The sequence below is a fragment of the Notothenia rossii genome (genome assembly GCF_949606895.1).
Source record: "Notothenia rossii genome assembly, chromosome: 8".
In the NCBI taxonomy this organism is placed as follows: domain Eukaryota; kingdom Metazoa; phylum Chordata; class Actinopteri; order Perciformes; family Nototheniidae; genus Notothenia; species Notothenia rossii.
The window spans coordinates 32087110-32110864 of NC_136906.1; the positions used below are offsets into that span (position 1 = coordinate 32087110).

Genomic DNA, 23755 nt, shown 5'->3' on the forward strand with positions numbered 1-23755 from the left:
CCTAGGACAGCAAATTGGTCAGAACCGGCCCTGGTGTCATACCCCCAGCACTTGAAACATGTTCCCACAGCTATGCTCTCTCAGTGTTTTAGATAGTTAACTTTAGTCTAGTTCTCTCAGTCGGTCTCAAACGGTTTGGTCACCATTTATGAGAATAAATGAAAAACAGTTCTGAAATACTATATGACAGTAAAACAGGAATACAGTTTAAAAAGGGAGTGATTTGTAAAATATCCATAAAGAAAAAGAAAATCTGTGTACAGTTCTGTTATATGGGTGTTGTTGAGAGATGTAGGCTATCCATATAACTTCATGCAAACATTTATCTATTCACACACGACCCAGTTCCGCACCAACAACCTAAGTAAAGCTGATTAAGTAACCTAGTATTATTTTATCAATACAAAATATGCATAAACTGTATGGTTTGAAACTGAAGTAACTACGCTTTATTCTGAAAACATCCTTTTTCCGCCGGTGAGAACAGAGTTAGCCCTTCCGGTTTGTGTGTGGAGGGCGGAACAAGCTGGCCGACGGAGGGAACAAAGGACGATTGAGTGAGTATGTTTACGTTTGTTTTCAACATAATGCATTTAAAATACAACACTTTTATAAAAGTGTGAAAAAGGTGTGCAACATATTCAAATATGTTTATTTACCATTCGTTAATAAGCTAATAATGGTAGCTTATTTACCCCTATGTACGTTAGCGGTAACGTTAGCGTGTAGTGTTCATTAGCCTAGCCTAGCAGGGCTAATTCAAATATCTTGCAAACGCTGCACACTTTTTCAGTGAAAGAGCCTGTGCATAAACGCCTGTGTTGTGTAGTGTGTCCTTTTCTGGCGTACTGAATTGCTTTGAAATCTATTGGGGCAAATGTTCTCTGTGTTAGCAGGTTTGGCTAATAGGCCGAGCCGGTTAAGCTATCTGGTTGTCTCGTCAGCCATTGTAATCATGCATTGTTATCATCGTTACGTTGAATACGTTTGCCGATGTTTTTCTTGCTTCTTAATGTGCTAAACGAGTCGCTGCGAAGAGTGTATAGTGCATCTAATAATGTGGGTATTTTCCCGTGTATAGTACATCTAATAATGTGGGTAGTTTCCCTTTTACTTTGTTTCCTTCTCCAGGTTAACAAATATGAAAATAGCCTCCTCTACTTAGCCCCGTCTGCAGCCACGATGTCAAGTAAGTAAACACACATTATAAAGAACAAACTAATGTTAAGTTAATTGTTGTTGATATTATGAGAGCTGGTATGTTATTGTTTGTAAATAACCAACACAATTATACCAAAAACCACAGAAAGGCTGCTATCAATGGTTTCCAGTGTTGGAAAGTAACAATTACTCAAGTACTATTTTGACATACTTGTACCTTACTTGAGTAGTTCCATTGTATCCTTCTTTATACTTCTACCCCTACACGTTTATACTTTAACTCCACTACATTAATTTAACACTCACATTATTAACTTTTTAATATCACGTGATCGGATCGGGACATCTCTAAGTACTGCACTACCAATATACACAATTACAAACCAGTATTTTTATTTTAAGTATATAAAATTAGCTCCACATTGTCAAACTACAAAATGTAAATGTCCCATATGTTTTTGTTAGTGATTTAAAACGGGATGATATAGTGTATATTATTATGTATATTGTGAAACGTGCCATTATTCATATTGAGGACTTTTGAAACTGTAAGTATGTATAGCTGATATTACTTACTTCTACTTAAGTAACATTTCGCACTAAAGTCTTCTACTTTTAACGGAGTATTTTAAGACCATAGTATTTCTACTTTTACTCAAGTAAAGGACCTGAGTGCCGTTTCCACTCCTGATGGTTTCATTTAAAGGGGTGTATCGCAAAATAACTTTTATTGCTGTAGGTTTAAAATTGCAATTTGCTTTGGTGTTGATGGTGCATTAAAACAGTAGAATGAATTAGGTTGTAAGAGAAGGAGAAGAATAGTAAATAAGAAAAACAATTATATTACATGAAGAAATGAAGAGATACAAATAAAATACCTAAATTAAAAATATGTGCAATGTATCAGAAGTGGAGAGCTATGTTATGCAGGTTTAAAAACTGATATTGTTTAATTGATATCAAAATGTAATGTGCTTTAAGATATCCAGCTTTTTTGGCTTTCAAAATAATAAAAAATATGAATACAAAAAATGTATGCATATATTGACAAAAGCCTTTTAAATGCTTAATACACACCAAGTTTTGACATTTCTTTTTTCTTTCACACACAGAGCGACCATCCTACGCCCCTCCCCCTCCCCCTGCTCCCACCACAGTAAGTGTGCCCCTCTCAGCTTGTAACGTTCAGTGGCCAAAGGGCCATGTTAGCCACACAAATTATCTTGTTTTCTTTCTTGCCGCTGTACCGCTTCTCTATCCACAATTTCCTTTACAATGCTTTCATTTTCTTTCTTTCTCTGTCTGAACACAAAGAGGTGTCCACCAAGCAGTTCAGCTCTCCATCTTCACACTCACTCCTGTTTTTCCTCTCTTACTACCATTTAAAAAAAAAAAAAAAAAAAAAAGACTTTTGAAGAAGAGGTTATTGTGCCTCATGGGGTATTCCGAATAAAATCAAATTTGAGATATTTAGGATGAGTACATGTGTACAGTTTTAGAGTCATCATGGTTGTTGTGATGCTTTAATTTCCTTGCATTTAGTAAGAGGCACATCACTGTTTTAAAGTTGAAATTCAATGTCTCAGTTACATGGCTTATATAATGAAACTCGTGGGGGCTATGGGAGCTTGTTGCTTGGTACATGCAACTTTCCCATGTTTCCTGACTTGGTTCTACCTAATGGAAAACAAACGAGCAAAACAATACATTTATATTTTCATGTTTTTCCCGTTTTCACTTATTTGTGTTTATCCCTCTTCCTCCTCTTGTTTGTGAACCATTTCTCATTCGTGTTTTGTCTCATTTGTCTTCCATCAGCAATTGCCTACCGCCCCAGGGTTTGTGGGATACAACCCTTACAGCCATCTGGCCTACAACAACCTCCGGCTGGGAGGGAGCTCCGGAGGCTCCAGCAGGGTAATGAACTGACGGATGGATTTGGAGAAAATAATCAGAAAAGGGGTTGGGTGTAAGATTGGAGGGAGGGTAGATAGAAAGAGTCTTGGGCTAGATATATGGGCACATCCATGGGGAAAGGAAGCATTCTTAATAGTTTTAGAAGGTGGGGTTTATGCATAGAGGTAGAAATTGTTTTTAATAAGGAAACAGGTATTTAAAGGGGCCCTATTCTGCTTTTTGGGGTTTTCTCTTTCCTTTAGTATGTCAAATACGTTTTTGTGCATGTAAATGGCACACAAAAAAAATCCCAACATCCCCCTGACTGAAACGCCTCCATAGACTCCTTTGTTTACTTCTGTATCATAATCCGCTTTGACACCAAGTACTTTGCCGTACTTAGTTCCCAGCACTTAATTCCCCCATGGAACTAAAGAGCAGATCGCGTTCACACCGGAATAAGTCCCTGAGGGTTGATTACGCAAATGAAGCCGCTGACTTCACTTCTTCTTCTTCTGCTTTGGGTTTACTGGCAGGCCGCAAACCACTTCACGGCATATACTGCCACCCGAAGTCCCCGGCCGGAAGTCCCCGGTGTTAGGGACTGGCTTAGCCTTCCGAGTAACGGCCTGTTCACACGGCGGCGTGCGTTGAAGCTTCAACGCTTCTGCCCATTCACTTTGAATGGCGTTACGTCACGCTTTGCCGAACTGCATTGTGGGAGCGTTGCTCGCTTCAAAAGTTGAGCAATGTTCAACTTTTGAAGCTTCGGCGGAAGCGTCAGCCAATCAAATCATATGCCAGTACAAGCTCTAGCCAATCAAACCGCGTGCTTGTGTGTCCGGGGCGGGAGATTCATGTGATTGGTTGTTGATGGAGTTTCAGACACGCCCGACGGCAAGCTTCAACGCACGCCGCCGTGTGGACGCTGCGTAAATCGCCAGAAGCGCCGACACCTCCTCATCACTCCACCGCTCCCATGTTTTTTTTTGTGTTGCCATAAGTTATTCTCTCTCCGTTGGTACGCTGGTCTAATGCTAATGCCAGAAAATACAATGGCGGTTTCACAAAACTTTTCAATCAGAAATTGGAACTTTTTTCTTCCCAGGAAAGTACCTGCTCTCTAGCAGGGACTAAAAAGGGGGGAAAAGTTCTCGTGAACTAAGTTCTCTTTTTGGTGTGAACGCAAAATCCCGGGAACTATCGGAACTAAAAGGGAAAAGTACTCCGGTGTGAAAGCGCCTATAGTGTCATCTCTACGTTACACTTGCCCTTTAATTAGCTAGCATTCCAACACATTGTACGTACGTGATAGGCTAAGGGGCAAGACATCTCAAGTGGTTGACCAATTACAACAGAGCCAGCCAGCCAGCCAACCAACCAATCGGAAAAGACTGGGCTCTGGTTTCAGACAGAGGGTGAAAAGAGGTGCTTGAGCACAGGCAGTATGAGGAAGAGCTTTTTGAAAATGATACAACTATGAACCCGAGAATGAGTAGAATAGGCTTCTTTAAAGAAAGCGCCAGGAGGGAGGGTTACAACAGATAGGAAATAGCATTTCTATGCAGTGTAACACCACACTCCATTGTTTGGTATTATTGTTAGGTTGCTAAGTGCAATCATTGAGCTACAGCTCTGGAGAAAATGAAGAGACCACTCCAAATGTTTCTTTACTCACAATCTCTACAAGTATGGCAGCCATTCCATTCCAGTGTATGTTGAATTCCAACACAGAGAAATGTTGTCAGTAGTTTATAGAATAAAATGAAACATGTACATTTTACCCAAACATATACCTATAAATTGTGAAACAAGAATCTGATGCTGCAGTGGTCTCTTGATTTCCAGAGCTGTATATTTAATTCAAAGCATACATTATTTTTGCTAAATGGCCAGAAGCATGGTTATTTTTGAGTTGGTTTTTTTGTAGGAAAAAATTGTTTAAGACATAATCAAATTATTCTGACTAATTTAGACTTTTCAATGCAAACAGGATATTAAGTAAGATAGTCTGGTTCACCAAACGTACTTAAATACTGGAGGAAACATATACAATCATTGTGATTTAACTTTCTATTTATTTATTATTTCTATTTAATTTGGCCTAAATCGCTTAAAAAAACATGCGACAGTTTGTTTTATTTTTTCCCTTTCCAAATTCCACTCTTAAGATAAAAAAATTCTGCAAAAAATCAGCAAGAGCCTTCACCAACCAGGACGGTTAAACATTTATGAACTAATCAAATAAATCCTTTTGTCATTTTATAATAAATTTTCATCCATATTTTTGTTTCGGACAAATCAAGCTCTGTACAACCCTTTTTAGACTTGTGCACCACTTTCAAATTGTAAAAATTAAATATAGAATTTGATATTGTCATGACAAGTAGATCAGCTGGCCCTGGACATTACACGTGTGAATGTTCTAAATATTTGTACACTTGTTTGTGGTAATGTTTTATTAAAAAAAACATTGTAATTTATTTAAATCTGCTGGATGTAATCTGCCTAGTCTCCCAGATGCAGTGGTAACTGAATACCAATATCATTTTCCCTTCCCTTGCAATGCATTAAAGCATGGCCAAAAATGAATGAACCTGCATCATAAAAGCTTTTATCCAGCAATAGGAAAATCTTCAAGACCCCTTGACCACATGTATGCCCTGCTTACCTACACAACTCAGAATGAAATCATGTTTAATGACAGTATTTTCTTTTGTTTCTCTCTCCAAACCTTTGTTTTGCCCCTGATTTCCCCTTTCTCTTTTCCTTCCCTTCCACAGACCTCCTCTGGGATCACCGTACCAAAGCCCCCAAAACCTCCAGACAAGCCCCTGATGCCTTACATGCGGTACAGCCGGAAGGTAAGCAGGAAGGTAAGACACCCATCCACGGTGTCTGCTTTTACTGCTTGTCCTCCCATCCCCTGAAAAGTTGCAGGGGTGTTAGGGGGGGAAACAGCCAAGCCATGACACCTCCACCACCACCACCACCTCAAACCACCCAGTGGTGCCTCTCCACTCTGTTGGCTCTAAGTAGCCTCCTGTGTTTGTCAACCATTAGAAAAAGAAAATACATCTCCCTGTATTCCCTTCTGATAGCATGATCTGCCTCTGGCTTCATTTCCCCCTGTATTCGCTTTGCTGCTTCTCTAGTTTTTAAACATTTTAATGGCATAAAGACAAAATCTGCTCAAAAATCATTTGACTTAAAACACGAGATTCTGTCTTTAGATACATTTCATTCCATCCAACCTTTTAGCCATACAAAAGGGGCTTTACCTTTTTAATGCTAGATATAACCTTTACCAGTAGATTCATAATATGGGAGCTTATTTCCTCTTTCCTTTGCACTTTTCCTCCCTTATTTTGTTCACTATCTTGTAGTTACCTAACTTAGCATTTAGTGCAGTTGCCCTGTGGTGACCATATGTATTTTTTGTGTTTGCATCTTGCGTTCATATGCAAACAAAAGGTATGGGACCAAGTGAAGGCCTCCAACCCAGACCTGAAGCTGTGGGAGATTGGAAAGATTATCGGAGGGATGTGGAGAGACCTGACGGATGAGGAGAAGCAGGACTACCTGAATGAGTACGAAGCTGAGAAGGTGAGAACCCGGAAGTGTCCCAATTACCACAGAGGTTCTCATAGGATTTTTATTTGTGTATATTTAGTCCAGGCTATTTACGATTGGATGGAAGGGGGACGACCTCAGCCAAAACCAGAAGAAGCTTTAAACAATCAAAATGGATCACATATTTAGTTGAATAACCTTTTAATTGCTGTAAGAAAATAAACAGTGCAAATATCTTCCAATAGAAAACTACAACGGTCCAGGCAGGAAGTGGCATTGTCCTGCTCAGCTTGTTTTTTTACAGTGATGCAAATTAGTCGCTTTTCGGCGCCTCCCGCTTTTTTTAACGCTGATTTGGGTGACTTGTGTAATTCGTGGAGAACCGAAGAGTTTTCGTTTTGGGGGGGTCAGTCACGGACAACTTCTCACTTCAAAAAAGAAGAAGAAATCTAGATCGCAAAATAATTAAACAAGCGAGTGCCTGTTTTTCCTGACCAAGGACAAGTTCATTGAACACAACACGAGCGTAACGTGTCTTCACCATAGGTCTTCACGTGGTTATGTCTCGTCTGGAAGGTGTAACGGAGAGCATCGGAACGCTGCTCCAGCTCTTCAAATATTGCAGTACCTATAAGGAGCCGTACACATGGCGCAGTGTTTGCGTGGCTGTGTCTTTAGTTGTAAGCACAGTGGCGATCTGTTGTTATTAGCATCTGGTTAGCTTGCTATGCTAACAAATCTGTTGTTATTAGCATCTGGTTAGCTTGCTATGCTAACAAATCTGTTGTTATTAGCATCTGGTTAGCTAGCTATGCTAACGAATTTAAAGAGCTTTTCTACAACCAGGTGGAAGAGAGCTCTCTCCTGAGAGGCTCAAATAACCTCAGCTCAGTGAGGTTAAGGCACACCTTGATATGATCATTATAGTTATTAACAATTATTAACAGGTATAAAATACTATATGACAGTAACAAAAAAAAGTTGTTAAAAATAACAAGAATAGAGTTTGAAAGGGGAGTGATTTGTAAAATATCCAAAAAGAAAAATCTGTCATTGTCAGATGGTATATTACGCTGTTTTTTTTCTGCTTCGAATAGTTCTCTCTTTTTTCACCATACCTGTGTTTGCATCACTGTTTTTAACTCTTTCCCTCTCCCCACCTCAGATTGAGTATAACGAGTCTTTGAAGGCCTACCACAACTCGCCGGTGTACCTGGCCTACGTCAACGCTAAGAACCGGGCTGAGGCCGCGATGGAAGAGGAGAGCCGGCAGAGGCAGACTCGTATGGATAAAGGAGAGCCGTACATGAGCATCCAGCCAGCTGAAGACCCTGATGGTGAGTTTGCAAGGCATTTATTCATGGTAAAAATGTACTACATTTAGATAGCACTTCTCCAGGTTCTGGACCCCTCAAATTGCTTTTAAATAAATAAGTCAGCATTTAACCATTCACACACATTCATACAGAGACAGTGTGCCATAGAATGTGCCACCTGCCCAGGAGACTAACATTCAAACACATTTACAGACCGTTGGCCAATTGGAGCAATTTTGGGTTTAGTATCTGGCCAAAGGACACATCGCCATGTTGACTGCAGGGGCTGAGAGTCAAACCACTGACCATCCAATTGGCGGAGGACCATAGTGCCTACTGAACCACAGCCGCCAATAAAGCTGTTCAGTAATGGCTTAAAATCACATTTATAATGAGAAAGCACAGTTTTTAGTTTTGTGGGAGAGAAACTCCCTCTAGAGATTATAGCCTTTGCAGACCATTGACATAAAAACCAATAGAACACACTATAGGAAACAGAAAACCCCAAAAAGCATTATATGGCCTCTTTAACCTGCTTCCCCTTTCCTCTGTCTAGACTATGATGATGGTTTTTCGGTGAAGCACACGGCAGCCGCTCGCTTCCAGAGGAACCACCGGCTCATCAGCGACATCCTCAGTGAAATTGTTGTCCCCGATGTCCGTTCCGTGGTCACCACCGCCCGCATGCAGGTCCTGAAGAGGCAGGTCCAGTCCCTCATGGTGCACCAGGTAGGTTCTACAGACATACTCTCTGCTTCAGGGAGGCCTCTTCTAATCATTATGTTTTAGCTGAATGTTGGTGAGCAAATGTCAAATGCACTTCAGAGACTCACCTGTGATTTCCTTTGTGTTTCAGAGGAAGCTGGAGGCAGAACTTTTGCAGATCGAGGATCGCCACCAAGACAAGAAGAGACGCTTCCTGGAGACCACCGACTCATTCAACACTGAACTCAAGAGGGTACAGGAGCACATTTTCTATCGAGATACGGCCGAGTGGCGGGCAAAAAAGATGTATAACCACAGATGCATGCTGGTCATTTACCCCTGAAATAAATGGAGTAGTGCAGGTCCTGAAACCGTAGGCTTGATTAGAAGCCTACATGTATTACATCAGTAAATACCCTACTGGAAAAAAACCTTTTTAAAAGTGGCTGAATGAGATGATCGAACGTCATCATTCTTCACATTAGCCACCTTTAGCTTAGCGATGATGACGTGAACTCCTGTGACCATGATGTAGTTCCTTTTTATAGCCTAGCATAAGCGTTTTACCTTCAACTAGTATCAAAGTGGTGTTAACATGAGGAGATTATGCTGCTGAGCAAACGTGTAAGTATCCTAAACATGTGTTATTCCATAATGTAATTCCTGAATCCAATAGATAAATCCCATTGCCGTTAGTCCGGGAGCCTTTTCTGGTGCCAACTTCTGCTTCGGCCTTCAAAAATACGTCATCACTGCAACATGACATATGATTACTGTTAGCATTGAAGTCTTGCATTCTGATATATTAAAAACAAAAGAAGAGGGTTTAAGACTTAATAAACACGTTTGCATTAAATCTCGATTGATTTGTAGATTGAGTTTTTTGGAAGCCGTGGTTTGATCTGTGTTCTGTGTGTCTCCAGCTGTGCAGTCAGAAGGTGGAGGTGGACATGGAGAAGCTGGCAGCAGAGATGGCTGCTGCTGAGGAAGCGGCCAGGCGCCGGGCGGAGGAGAGGGAGCGGGAGGCGGCGGAGCAGGCGGAGAAAGCTGCTCAGCAGGCGCAGCAGCAGCAGCAGCAGCAGCAGCAGCAGCAGCAGCAGCAGCAGGAGGAGGCTGCCGGGAACAAAGCAGCAGAGCAGAGCAGCGATAATGCGAGCAGCACAGCTAATACAACCTCAGGGACAAAGGAGGAGGACAAGCCCACACCCATGGAGACAGGTACTTAACGCTTTTGAACATTTTAAATTCATTTGTGTATGGATATTGCTGAACCCTTAAAAAAGAAACCTGACATCCAGAGTGTGCTGCTGTGTTTTTTTCCAATATTAAAAGTGTTCAAACTCTCTGATCTAAATCAAACCTTTACCCCCCACCCCCAACCCACAGATGAAGCAGCGCCCGCAGAGCCCTCCTCCGAGCCCCAGCCTGCTCCACCTCCCCCGTCTGACCCCCCCTCTGATAAAGCCTCGCCTCCCCCTGAGCCCCCCAGGGAGAGCAGCACCCCTGTGAGCAGTGACGACAGCAACAGCAGCAGCATGCCCCCCCCTCCCTCAGACAGCGCCCCCGGAGCAGCAGCCCCTGATCCCCCTGCGGCTCCGGAAGCATCTAACCCCAACGCGGCGGCTCCTCCACCTCCTCGCCCCGCCTCTGAGGAAGGAACCCCTCCAACACCTATACCTCCCCGCAGCCAGGGCAGCCAACAGTATGACGTGTAGCAGTCTGTAAGACATACAGTGGGAACTATAGGACCCCCTTGCGTGTCCATCTTCACACATCCTGTGAATGAGGGTCTGATGGTGTGTTTAATAAACAGTTAGCATGCCTTTCATGCTCCAGCCTCATGAAGGGGGGGGGGTGGCGGGCAAGGAAACCCTGTGAATTTTTCAACATTAATCCTCACACATAGATTCTCACATCTAAGAGAGGCTATTTCTTTTGGTAATTTGGGTGAAATATCAAAAATCAGCTCGCTAAATCTCTTCATTGAATCACTGCTACAGCGGCCACGTTTTTCAGAATACATCTGTAGTTCAAATGTGAAGCTCCCACTGTCTAGACTGTACTGTTGGCTGTGTCTGAAACACTATTCTCTATAGTCTAGTTGACCGCTCCCTATTGTGAACCCGGAAATGTTAAGTACCACACAGCCTTGATGATAACTAACTGCTAACTTGCATATGTTGGGCAATTTGCACAATTAGCATGAGTTGCATACATTTGCATGCAGACAATCGGTTAGAAAATGGCTTGCCCATTCTGGACATTTTCATGATCAGCAAAGGCAGTTTTAACCAGAAAATGGCAATTTACTCTCCGTAAATTTTGATTACATTTGGGTTGTTTTTTGAAGATCTATGGGACTCTAGATCATTTGGATTGGGCAGGTTGCTTATGTATTTGAAAGATAATTGTCCCCAGTAGAGGTTATCGTTCTCTTCTTGTGCTCTCTATTTCCACTGGTCGCAGCACTTCTCATGGTAGTCAAGATCAGCCCATTGTATCCTCAATCACCCCTAAAAAAAAACATTGGGGAATGCTAGAATCGGCAGAGCCATTTTTGTACTATTTTCCACATAATGCAATTGAGTGAAACTGATGCTAAATGTGCAAGTTGCCCAACATGCGAGTTAGCATCTGTCAGTTTCTTTGTTCTGGGGACCCATGCTATTCATTTCTAACATAACACTTTGGGGTACCCAACATTTCCCGGGTTCATACTGCTGACAGGAAGACAGATATGGCTCAGTGTTGATGTATAAACCTTTAAATCAGCCCTTGTAGTTAACTTCAATCTGCTGCAGCGGTGGAGGGGTTCATCACTCTGATCAGAGTCTGAATCTCAGCGTACGGTAAAGGACACCCCCCCCCCCCCAGTTTAAAAACCTCAGACTTTTCTAGTTCCTCGGTTTGTGTGATTTCTACTGCTGTTACCTCTTCTTTGTTTTTAGAGATCTAGTGGATCCTTTTAGAATGTTATTCTCAAATGAAGCCTTCGTGATGAATCCAACGCTATCTGGAACATTTTGACTGGTACGGATTTCAATTGTTGCGCCACACTTTTTCTGCATGGTTTACTCAATCCTGCCGAAAAAACATTCAGGCCGAGGAAAGCAGTTTTTAAAATGTGGGACAAAGATCATGATGTGTGTAAGACATGAAATGTCCTACACGTCTCCAAGCGGCTCTTTGACACCTAAGTGATAAAGTGACTTGAGTATAAACAGTTGACATGGATGCTACTTCTGCTGTATTCATCACATGGACTCAGTAAGATCTGTTTTACATGGAAATGCTGTGGTCAGACTGTTCCTGCTGTAGATGCATTTTAACACCACAGACATGCACACGCTGCCCCCCAAATGTAACCTCTGTGCATTTAAAGGACTGTTTCTTACTCCAATTGGACTGTTTTTAGAATATGCCTGTTTTTGGATCTTTCTTTTTTACTGTCAGGACTTATCTCTCCAAATAAAGATGATTTCTCAGTCTATGGCTGTTAGCTTTCTCTTGCTGGATCTCTGGCCCTTTTTAAAAATTTATTGGACATTAAATTAGAGTTGGAAATTATAGAAACGCACGATAAATCATAGTTTGGAAGCTACACAGATGTGAACAAGCTACATACGACAGTATGAGTTTAAATAAAAATAGGAAGGAGGCCCGGCAATCTGCTCCCATACAAAATAACTTTTCTTTAGCTATTCGTAGAGCCAGTGGGGCCCAGCGCTTAGAGGGCTGCGCCATTTACTCATAGAAGCTGGGGTTACAGTAGGTAACCTCAGTTCTATTTCGTATATGGCTTCGCCTTCTAAGGCTATCGCTATTGGGTTAAGGGCGAAGCATAATGTAGTCTGCGCCCCACTGGGTCCGCCCGGCACTAGAAGCACAGACACACCTGCTAAATAACACCCCATGCCTGTTGTGCCATGCGTAATGGCGCATCACCGTCCCTGGAACATAGCAAAACATGCCTATCTTCCCTGACGGGGTGAAGGCTGGGAACAATACATACCGGCCGCTGTGAGAAAGTGGAGACGAAGGTCTCACCTTGCCCAGCGATCATAGAAGGGGAACAGCAGCTCTCTGCGTGTCAGACAGGAGAGCGCCCAGCTGGATCCCTGACGTCACTCACTCTGACAAGACACTCCGTACCAAAAATGTGTCAGAGGAGAAAAAAAAGGAAACATCCCTCTCATAAGAGGGGAAAAGGACCGCTCTCCGCGTGCCGAGAGGCAGGAGAGAGGTGCACAGCTGGATCCCTGACGTCACTCACTCCGACAAGACACTCCGTACAGGGTGTGTCAGAGAGGAATGGGAGAAATCCCTTAAATACAATTGAATAAATGAACAGGGGGAAGACCAAGATGCAGCAGTGCAAATGTCTTCCACTGACATTCCTCCGTGCAAAGCCGTGGAGGAGGACATTCCTCTGGTGGAGTGCGCATTGATGTTCTCCGGGGGATCCACCCCAGAGGAGACATATGCCTTTGACACAGCCTCACACAGCCAGTGTGACAACCATTGTGCAGACAGAGGCTGCCCGATCGAGCGCTCTCTATAGTGCACAAACAGGCGCTGAGAATGGCGCAAGGCAGCGGTGCGCGCCACTAGCAGGACAGCGTGCGCACAGGACAGAGGAGATGAGAAGCGGCTTCTTCCTCCGACCTGTAAGGAGGGGGAAAGAAGCCATCCAAGGTGATCACTCATGACTCTAACTCTAACGCCCTAACCTTTGGCATAAAAGCCGGGTTAGGGCGTAAAACAGCTGAACTGCCATCTCCTTGGATCCGGAGGCATGACGTAGCCACAGAGAGAGCAGACAAATCACTGACCCTTTTCGCTGATAGAGCCAAAGTAATACTACTTTGGCTGACAACAGTTTAAGGGGAACCTGGTCCAAAGGTTCAAATGGGGCTTTGCTTTAGTGCGCGTAACATCAAAGCCAAATCCCACTGAGGCGCCAGTGCGCGTGACACAGGTCTGAGTCTCCGTACTCCTCGCATAACACGGCTGCTGCGCTCTGCGAGCCCCTCTGTTCAATTCGCCGGGAATATACATTGCTCTGATGGAGAGCAACGTGTGTGCGCGCCCAGAACAGCGGCCGCCTGGCTGCGTTCAGAACCTGCGCAGATCGTACTCCTCCCTGGCGATTGAGGTAGGCTGCTTCCATAGCCGTGGCCTGTTGTCTGTGCGAATCAACACATTGATTGTACAGCAACGGGGCGACTCCCCCGTTTTTTTCCGAGATTTAGAAAAATAGCGGAGTAAAAACCGCGCAAGACACTGTTCCTGCGATGACAGGAGTGTCTCTTGTATCTGTTGGAGATTAGGAGGATGTTTAAAACCAACCTCGTCTCCGCGTGTCGTTTGGTAAACTGGGTAAATTCGTACAAAGGAAGGGATTAAGAAACACCAGAATGCAAGTTAAACGATAATCTTGTTTTAATGATACAAAGTAACAATACAAATACAAAGGAAGTACTTCCTGCTCTTTCTCCTGTCTTACTCTTTGGTCAGCCTGAAGAAAAAGAGATCGAACCCCAGGAAAACACAGTGTTTCATACTAAAAACACAGGAGGAGGTGTGTGCGTGCTTTCCCCCAGAGGTCATCTTATTGGGAGAGACCAACACATGGCCTGTCGCACCCAATCAGTGCGACACAGCAGAAGAAACCCGGAAACAAAAAGTCTCTTTCAGTTTGACGAAAACCAGATACCTTTTGGTGTCTGGTACGAACCTGCTCTAAACAACAAGTTTCCTTATCTTATTTCACATCTTGTAGCCAGCACACACACATCCCCTTTATGGCCCTTTGTCCCTGTGTCCATCTTCCCCCCCTCAGGTTACCACACACAAGTTAAAAGTATATTTTAAGATATAGTTGTTATAGTTGGCTAAATATACGTAATACATGTAAATTACTTTCATATCAATAATAACGAGGAACACATTACCTATGCTCTTAAGCAGTATTAGAGATGCTTTTCAAATAGTCAAACTTCACACAGGCCCAATATAGAGAACACACTCATTTGTCCTGCAGCCTTTCCATTTGTTTGAGCTATTGTTCACATCTTTACTTCAAATAAAAGGTTTCACATTGTATATTTCCAGCTTCCTTTACACATACTGTTGTTATTAATACAAAGTAATTAACCACACACATCCATTGAAAACAAGTAGATTTCCCTGATAATTGACATACTGAAAATCTTAAGAAGAATGTCCCCTCCCCCAGCTCTCTCGTCCCTGTCATAAAAGCTGCTTCCATTTCATATAGAGTAATAAAACATGTTAAAGCTAATTTCTCCACAATGTTTGTAGCCATTTAGTACCCACACATGAAAGAATAAAAACAGAGGTATAGTTGAACAGTAATCACGCAGCACATATATTTACTGCAATGAAAACACACACATTTGCCCTAAGCATGTGTAACGCACCCTCTTCTTTTATGAGGGAAACATTCCAGAGTTTTGGAGCTATCCCCAAATAAGGATGTCCCCTGCTCACATCCCTCTCTGAACACAAAGACTTCACCTCAATATATTGGGGAGGGAAAATATACTTTGTCCCTTCAAATTTAACACACATGAATATATATAAGGTGACTTTAAAATGAATATACTAGATTTAACTTTCCTGCCATAACACGGTACTTTAATACTTCAAATAATTCAAATAATCCTTCATATCCCATGGAACTGCTGGGGGGAGAGGCTTCTCTGTGATGTGCCGTAATGGTCGTCATGGTGACGAGCCACGCCATCACCGCCGCTGCCCGTGAGGCAAAAGGGCTGTGAGGGAGTTTCCACACGCTGCATTTCACTCCGTCTGTCATCATGAGGCGCGTACACGCCCAGGGGATGAGAGGTGTGTGCATGCTGTCCACACGAGGCGTTATAACGTTGCTCGTGGTTATTATGACCGTGTGTAGGAGGCATATCTGGGACGGAGGAATACCGCGAGCTCTGCAGTTTATAAACCAATAGGTTAAAAACAGCAGGCTTCTGCAGCGAATGAACCACATCTGAAGTCCCCCTGTTGGAAGAGACCCAGGGCCAGGGGTATCATCACGTGACCAGCTGACGCCAACGCAGAGCAGCTGCGTCACGGAGAGGGCTGTGTGGGTTGTGACACGCCGGAGGAGAGCTGTCAGTTCCTCCACTCGCTGCCGCGAGAGTCGCGCTCTCATGCTGGCTGAGTTTAATTCCACTCCCAGATAACGATTGTCTGAGAGGGAAGAGGACAGCTCTTCTTCCAATTTATTATGAAACCCAGGCTTTGACAGATGCGATACGAGATGTACCGTCTGTAAAGCGACTTCCTCCCTGGAGCGAGCCAGCAAATAGCAGGTCGTCCAGAGAAAACCACACTCTCACAAAAATGCGAGGAGCCAGGAAATATCCGAACGGCAGACTATTGTCTGGTCTGATATTCCCTGAAATGAGAGAACGCAGGAATTTCCTGTGTTTTGGGATGATGGGTACGTGGAAGTATGCATCCTTCAGGTGGAACTGAACCAGTCGTCCTGTTGAACACATTCCAGCACCTGTTTGATCGTCAGCATGTGGAATACTGACAGATCGAGGATGTCTCATTCCCTCAGTCTTTTTCGGGATTAGAAAAATAACGGGAGTGAAAACCCCTGATTTTCCTCCCTTTGAGGAACCCTGGAAATATCCTCTTTCAACAGGAGTTCCAGCAGCTCGGATTGGAGCGCAAGACATAGCTTATGGGATAACAGGAGTGTTTCCTGTATCCCATTGAACTGTGGGGGGGGGGGGGGGAGAGGCGAACTGCAGGACGTATCCTCTGCTGATCAGCCTCCTCATCCATCTATCCATCAGACACACGCGCTGCCACTCTGAGAAAAACTCTGAGAGCGGGCGCACGTGCTCGAGATGTGTTTTTGGTCGTCATGGTGACGAGCCACGACAGAGCCCCTGCCGCCGCTGCCCGTGAGGCAACCCAAGGTGTGCTTGGACCGAAAGGGCTGCGCAGGGGCCTCCACAAGCTGCGTCTCACTCCGACTCCCATCATGAGGCACGTACACGCTCAGGGGATGGATGGAGGTGTGGGTAGTGCTGCCCACGAGGCGTTAACGGCGCTCATGGGTTTATTAAGGCCGTGTGTACGAGCGTATCTCGGACAGAGGAATGCCGCGAGCTCTGTAGTTTATTAACCAACAGGTTAAAACCAGGCTTCTGAAGCGAGCCCTGCTGTCTACTAATCAACAGATTAGTGGCAGCCGGCTTAATTAGCGCGCTCTGAAATTGATTAACCGACAGGTTAAAACCAGGCTTTAGCAACGAGCCCTGCTGGCTATTAACCGACAGGTTATAGGCAGCTGGTTTACACAGGGCGTGAGCAACCCAAGGTGGGCTTGGACCGAAAGGTCTGCGTGGGGGCCTCCACACGCTGCGTGTCACTCCGACTCTCATCATGAGGCGCGTACACGCTCAGGGGATGAGTGGAGGTGTGTGCAGTGCTGTCCACATGAGGCGTTATAACGGCGCTCATGGGTTATTATGACCGTGTGTAGGAGGCGTATCTCGGACGGAGGAATGCCGCGAGCTCTGCAGGTTATTAACCGATAGGTTAAAACCAGCAGGCTTCTGCAGGGGGCCCTGCTGTCTACTTAATCAACAGATTAGTGGCAGCCGGCTTAATTACCGGCTCTGCTTCCTCGGAGGCTCTCGCGGAGCAGACCAGGAGCGGGGTAGCCTCACTCCCCTTTGACTCGCCGCCGGGAGACCCTGTCTCTGGGGTGGCAGGGGAGCGGAGACGTGGGACGGAGCCCCTGCAGCCGCCGAAGGGCGAGTCTGACGCCGAGGAGGTTGCTATGGGCGTCTCTCCGCTTGCGGCCTCCTGTGGCCGGCGTGGACGCCGCGGCTGCTGCGGGCGTTGGTGCCGCTGTGGGCGCTCAGCAGGCTGGAGCCAGCTGACATGCTGGCGAATGCCGTCCGCCTGTTCCGCGGCCGTCTTCATGGACTCCACCATGGCGTGGAACTGGGGTCCTAACAGCACGTACGGGCTGATTGGAGCGTCCAGTAGCACTTTTCTGGCCGTCTCCGTAACAGACGCCTGCTGCAGGTGGCGCTGGATCTGTGTCACCCACGCGGAAATCCTCGCCTGGGAGAGAGCGACGGACGCGCACAGTGTGAGCGCCGTGCTGGCCGCCTTGCTGATTTCCTCTGCCTCGGTGGTGGACCGCTCTACCAGTGTCACCACCGAGTTGGAGAGCAGCGCGATGATATTCGTCGCCGCCAGAAAGGCACACTGGTGCACCCGGTCGGCCTGGCGGGCGACATACTCTCTGGGGGAGCTCAACGTAGGGCGCCGTCCGGTGGCGACGGAGAAGGGGACCGCATGCTCGGCCGCCAAACCAGCCCCCTGCTCCGACTCTGTCTCCCCCGTCCGGGGGAGAGGAGGGAGGGGAGAACCGCACGGTAAACCATGGAGGGAGACGGGGTAGGAGTCGTCCGACTCCTGCCCGGCACTCGGCTCCAGGGAAATGCTGCCGTCCACGTGCCAATCGTCCTCGTCGGCCGCAGCAGCTCGAACGTCCGCTCTTCGCTTCCTGTCGGCTGATGGGAGACGGCACGATGTGAGCAAGCGACCTGCTGGCTGAGAGCCACGTCCGCGTACTCTGGCCCCAGGAAGGATTCGCACATTTCGTGCTGTTCATAGCTCATAATATATCCTGAGCCACATGAGGGACAATTTCGGACGCAGTTGTTGCTCATGATGTTTAATGGTTCTGTGCTTCAGTAACTGCCGAGGTTTGCTGAAGAAAAGAGGGAGCAAATTGCCGGGCCTCCTTCCTATTTATACCGGAAGGAGGCCCGAGGGCGGGGCCAACCTTGCGGGTGGGCGTGGACTACAAGTGTTTCAGTGCTGCGCGGGTGCGCAGGGGGATTACCCAATAGCGATAGCCTTAGAGGGCGAAGCCATATACGAAATAGAACAATCATGTTATTTAACATCACCAGCAGTAAAAAGCGTGTTTATCAAGCTGTTTATTTTTATTATTTGTGCAGCAAGTATAGAGAAGCAGCTGTTTGGTTATAAGAATTTTGAGGAATCAGACAAACTCAAGCAATAATCGTTAAATATCTATTAAAAGAAAGGACACAGAAAAAATCTAGTTCTGGACCTAAGACACAAAAAAGTGCAAGATAAAATACAGATAAATATAAACTAACCAGGGCTCGACATTAAGGACAGCTCGATGGCCCGGGGCCATCTAGTATTTAGCTCGGGCCATGAAGCCTCACCTGCTGGTTGCCCGATCGGGCAATCTATTATACCAGTGTCATGCAGCTCGCGGATCCAGTAATGAGTGACCCGACAGTAAAACTAAACATATCTATAACTAGTTTAGGTAGTTTGAGAGGTAATTAAAATAGCTACGTGTGATATTCTAACCTGAAGTGTGTTTTGTTCCGCTCACCGCTGCATGTGATCATGCAGAGCTGCGTATCGACTCGTCAGCAGCAGCTGATCTCTCTCTCCCGTCAGATTATACTTCACTCGCGTTTATGTCCATATCGATCGATCCAGCTAGTTTTAGCTAATGATATGACTACCTGCTTATTAAAAGACACTGTGACCTAAACAATAAGTGTCGCTATGCAACTGGGTGAGGCCACAAAGTATAGCGCAGCATTATGCATTTGTTTACATGCCCACCGGAACCCCGAGGCATTAGCAAATAAAAATGTGCCGTAAAACTGTAAAGAACACATTTTTTTGTTTGAAGCGCTCAATGAACTACAACTCTTGTCTTGCATACGTCACCAACACCAAGCTGGCCGTCACGTTAGCACATTTCACCTCTTTCTTTCAGAATGAAGCGAAAAGTATTAAAAGAGGTGAAAATCACTACAAGTCTGGCCATGTTGAGAACTGTACATACACTAAAGGGGAGTTAGTGGGTTCCAGCATGCGGGACCGGTGTAGGTACCATATCTGCACAGCCTAGCAGATTAGGACGGGGTCCGTTACGCTTACTAATGACGTCATGCATTGGATTACGGCAACCCAAGAGGAAATTTTACACGGCCAGATTCTGCAAAGAATATTAAAAAATAACAATCGACAGTGAATGTATGTTAGTGGAACTGTGTCAGGAAAGTGAAGTATTAATTAAATAATGTTATTGAAGAACTGAAATGCATAAAATTGAAAGTTAATATGTATCACATCCCTCCGAAATGGTATCTGGTGTTTCCATAGCAACAACAACTTCCTGTCAACAGCGTAAACTCCCACAGACACACGTTCACCCTCTGAACGTGTGTACTGTCTGTTAAAAAAAAACGGCAGGAACCCAGAACACAGACAAAAAAACATAACCCCCTTCACATCTCAACTATTGTAAATGTTACGGGTCCCCGATGTGACCACAGTAGCAGTGGTGATAGCTGTATTAACAATGCATGACATTAAGGATTTTTCGCTTAGATGGCCCTGTGTTCCTTGAATTAGGCTTTGATTATGTTCTGGCCCGCCATCTTGTGGCAAAGAAAAAAATTGGCCCACGGCCAAACTTACTTGCCTACCCCTGCCCTAGAACATTTAGATTTTTGCAGGTCTTACTGTAGATGCTGTCTGGTGCATTCTCTAGACTGAATTATAAGATGAACCACCACAATATTATATTGTACAATTTCAATTTTATTCTTCATTTCACTTGTTTGTTTGTTCTTGTTTGTGTTTGCTCGCTTGCATGCATAGCTATAAGAAATACTTAAGTTGTTGGTCAAGACACTTTCCATCTGATGAAGGCAAATGCCTTCCCAGATGTAAAAAAGTAGAAATCATTACATTCAGTTATAACTGCCAAAACAAACATTATTTACACTATTATGGCCCCTGTTAAAAATGTTTGTAATGTTATCTACTGTAAGTTGGTCGAACGAATGCCTCCTCATCCGGAAGCTGACCCAGCAGACCCGAGCGCATCCGCGAAGCACACAAAATGGCGACGTCAGAGTTCCCGTTAGCCGGCAAATCTAAATCTCTTCGGTCAAAATCATTTCTCTTTAGCGCAATACCGCTTCAGTTGCGCCACTTCTGTGACAGACAAGAAGAGTATGTGACAGACAAGAATAGTCAATTCTAATGTAACACTTAATGTGGAGAAAGAGATGTCCTGTATGGGTCGATTGTGTGTTGATCTGTTGGTAATGCCTCGGGGTTCCGGTGGGCATGTAAACAAATGGATAATGCTGCGCTATACTTTGCGGCCTCACCCGGTTGCATAGCGAAACTTATTGTTTAGGTGTCTTTTAATAAGCAGGTAGTCATATCATTATCTAGAACTAGCTGGATCTGATCGATATGGACACAAACGCGAGTGAAGTCTAATCTGACTGGAGAGAGAGATCAGCTGCTGCTGACGAGTCGACACGCAGCTCTGCATGATCACATGCAGTGGTGAGCGGACAAAACACACACTTCAGGTTAGAATATCACACGTAGCTATTTTAATTCCCTCTCAAACTACCTAAACTAGTTATAGATATGTTTAGTTTTACCGTCGGGTCACTCATTACTGATCCACGAGCTGCATGATACTGCCATAATAGATTGCCCGATCGGGCAACCAGCAGGTGAGGCTTCATTGCCCGATCGGGCAACCAGCAGGTGAGGCTTCATTGCCCGATCGGGCAACCAGCAGGTGAGGCTTCATTGCCCGATCGGGCAACCAGCAGGTGAGGCTTCATTGCCCGAGCTAAATACTAGATGGCCCCGGGCCATCGAGCAGTCCTTAATGTCGAGCCCTGATTAAACTGCATCAAGCCAGCCTCCACTTCCGAAAACACAGTCAAGCCAGCATCCGCGTTGTTTTGCGGTGCGCGAATATCCTATGCATTACGTTAGCGGCCTGGAAAAACTGCATTCAAAATAAAAGTGCTTACTCGGTCAATAACAATTATAACAAACATATTAAAATATGTGCTGGCTTGACCGCAGTTGTATTAAGCAGGTGAAACAGGAGCTGTTGACAGGAAGTTGTTGTTGCTATGGAAACAATATGACGGTATCTGATATCATAAAGACGGAGAAAGTAAAGAATAAAGTTTAAATGTTAGCACCCCCTAAGAGGCACAAGCTCTTACGTTGAGTCTGGAGTTTCAATACATTCTAAATCAAAAGTAAAGTCTACGACCATATTTCGGAGGGATATGATACATATTAACTTTCAATTGTATGCATTCCAGTTCTTCAATAAGATTACTTAATTATCACTAAACTTTCCTGATAAAGTTCCACTAACATACATTCACTGTCGATTGTTATTTTTTAATATTCTTTGCGGAATTTGGCCGTGTAAAATGTCCTCTTGGGTAGCCGTACAGCCAATGCGTGACGTCATTAGTAAGCGTAACGGACCCCGTGCTAATCTGGTAGGTCGTGCAGATATGGTACCTACACCGGCTTTACAAGGTTTCGGTGAGTAACACGAGTGTAATGTGTAACGTTAATGCCAGCTAGCTAAATTCACCTACGCGACTCTGGGATTTGTAGTCTTTCTAGTTGCGTATTATTCATAGTCTTATATTTCAACAGTTTTAAGACAAACTGTGACTTTTTTGACATGGAAATTATTTTTTAAGATTGACAAACATCATATGTTTAATTCGTGGCACAATTCAAACGGGATCGAAAGATAATCTTTCTCTCCCCATTGACTTCAATAGGCTCTGTGCACAAGATAGCGTCTATCAACTTCCGGCGGCTGGGTGTGAGGCCGAGTACTTCCGGTTTGAGTACAGAGTTTTGACAGCTTGACAGTTTGACAGTTTGTCATGGCACACCGAGAGCAAGAATGGGCGATTTCGGGGTAAAGAAAAGTGATTGGCCTTCCTGCGTGTAAGAAAGTCGGCACTACATTGCTGTGTGCCCCTTTGTACAAATTCGTCCCGTTATCAGAATACCTTTATTAGTCCCACAGAGGGGAAATTTGCAGCGTTGAAGCAGGAAAGAGCCACAGGCAGCTTAGTGTTGAATATCTTACATGAGTTAAAAAGTACTAAGTTATAATATAATAAACAATATGCTAAAAAAGTACTAAGTTATAATATAATACAAATATGCTAAGTTACATAATTTTCGAAAATACAGATCAAAAACAAATCAAATCTACAAATCAAATCCTGTAGCAGTTCTTAGGATTTAGCAGCCCGGTATATATTACAGTTATTAAAGATGGCATATGTATATTGCACATAAAACACATATTGCACATAGTTTGACGGTATTTAACAGCAGCAAGTTACACAATGTCATAATTGGGAGATAAGTTTCCATTCATTTCGGCAAGCCTGGGCAACAACGATTAAAAGATGTCTTGCTCTGTAGGAGCAAACACAGTGGTGGTGGCTTAAAGCCCACCTCCGTTCCGCGCCATCCGTTAGATGAGCCTGGTCACATTAATAAGAGAAGGAGTTCAAAATACCGGCATAAAAGTTATAACAATAATCTGATTTTAATGGTAAAAAACTCCAATACAAGTTAAAGAGTACTCTGGACTCCCAGTTCTACTGCCGTGCGATACAGATATCGGGACCAGCCAGTCAGAAACAAGGGGCATCGTGCATGAATAAACATCAGTATACATAGGCATATTTGGGGGCAGAGTTGTGTCGGCTGCTCCGCATCCCCAAATATCTAATTGGTCGATTTCACTCCTAAGCGAATCAGAGAGTCCGTGGGGAGGAGTTGTGTCGGCTGCTCACTCCCCTAGGTGTTCTTACTGGTTGGATTCACTTCTGGCCGGGCCCAATACAGCGAATCAGAGTCCTGGGAAAAAGTATTTTACTTCTGGACAGAGCGTGAGAGCTTCGGAAGTAAACAAGGACAGAGTCAATCTTGTTTTTGTTTACATGCCCACCGGAACCCCGAGGCATTACCAACAGATCAACGCACAATCAACCCATACAGGACATCTCTTTCTCCACATTAAGTGTTACACATTATAATTGACTACTCTTGTCTGTCACATACTCTTCTTGTCTGTCACATAAGTGGCGCAACTGAAGCGGTATTGCGCTAAAGGGAAATTATTTTGACCGGACATTTTGACCGGACAT

The 23755-nt window shown here is 44.5% G+C and overlaps 1 protein-coding gene across 5 annotated transcripts; it reads left to right on the forward strand.

Moving 5' to 3' along the window:
- The first annotated feature begins 456 nt into the window (after window positions 1-456).
- LOC307016366 (SWI/SNF-related matrix-associated actin-dependent regulator of chromatin subfamily E member 1-like) lies at window positions 457-12139 on the forward strand. 5 transcript variants are annotated; one of them, XM_079645451.1, is made up of 11 exons: window positions 457-557; window positions 1132-1189; window positions 2274-2317; window positions 2980-3078; window positions 5841-5933; window positions 6532-6663; window positions 7796-7967; window positions 8503-8675; window positions 8803-8904; window positions 9575-9869; window positions 10038-12139. In XM_079645451.1, the coding sequence occupies exons 2-11, from the start codon at window positions 1183-1185 to the stop codon at window positions 10364-10366; spliced, it is 1446 nt and encodes a 481-aa protein (XP_079501577.1). In that variant the 5' UTR covers window positions 457-557; window positions 1132-1182; the 3' UTR covers window positions 10367-12139. The 5 variants fall into 5 exon arrangements, with proteins under 5 accessions (XP_079501577.1, XP_079501581.1, XP_079501578.1 ...); XM_079645455.1 differs by having other exon boundaries at window positions 5841-5921; XM_079645452.1 differs by having other exon boundaries at window positions 471-557; window positions 1103-1189.
- The last annotated feature ends 11616 nt before the right edge of the window (window positions 12140-23755 follow it).

What these genes read in the sequence shown, in the direction of transcription:
- LOC307016366 (XM_079645451.1), top strand. An exon ending in GCCGGAAGGTAAGCAGGAAG is followed by an intron (nt 5,934 to 6,531) that starts GTAAGACACCCA and finishes TGCAAACAAAAG; the next exon opens with GTATGGGACCAAGTGAAGGC. An exon ending in GCCCACACCCATGGAGACAG is followed by an intron (nt 9,870 to 10,037) that starts GTACTTAACGCT and finishes CCCAACCCACAG; the next exon opens with ATGAAGCAGCGCCCGCAGAG.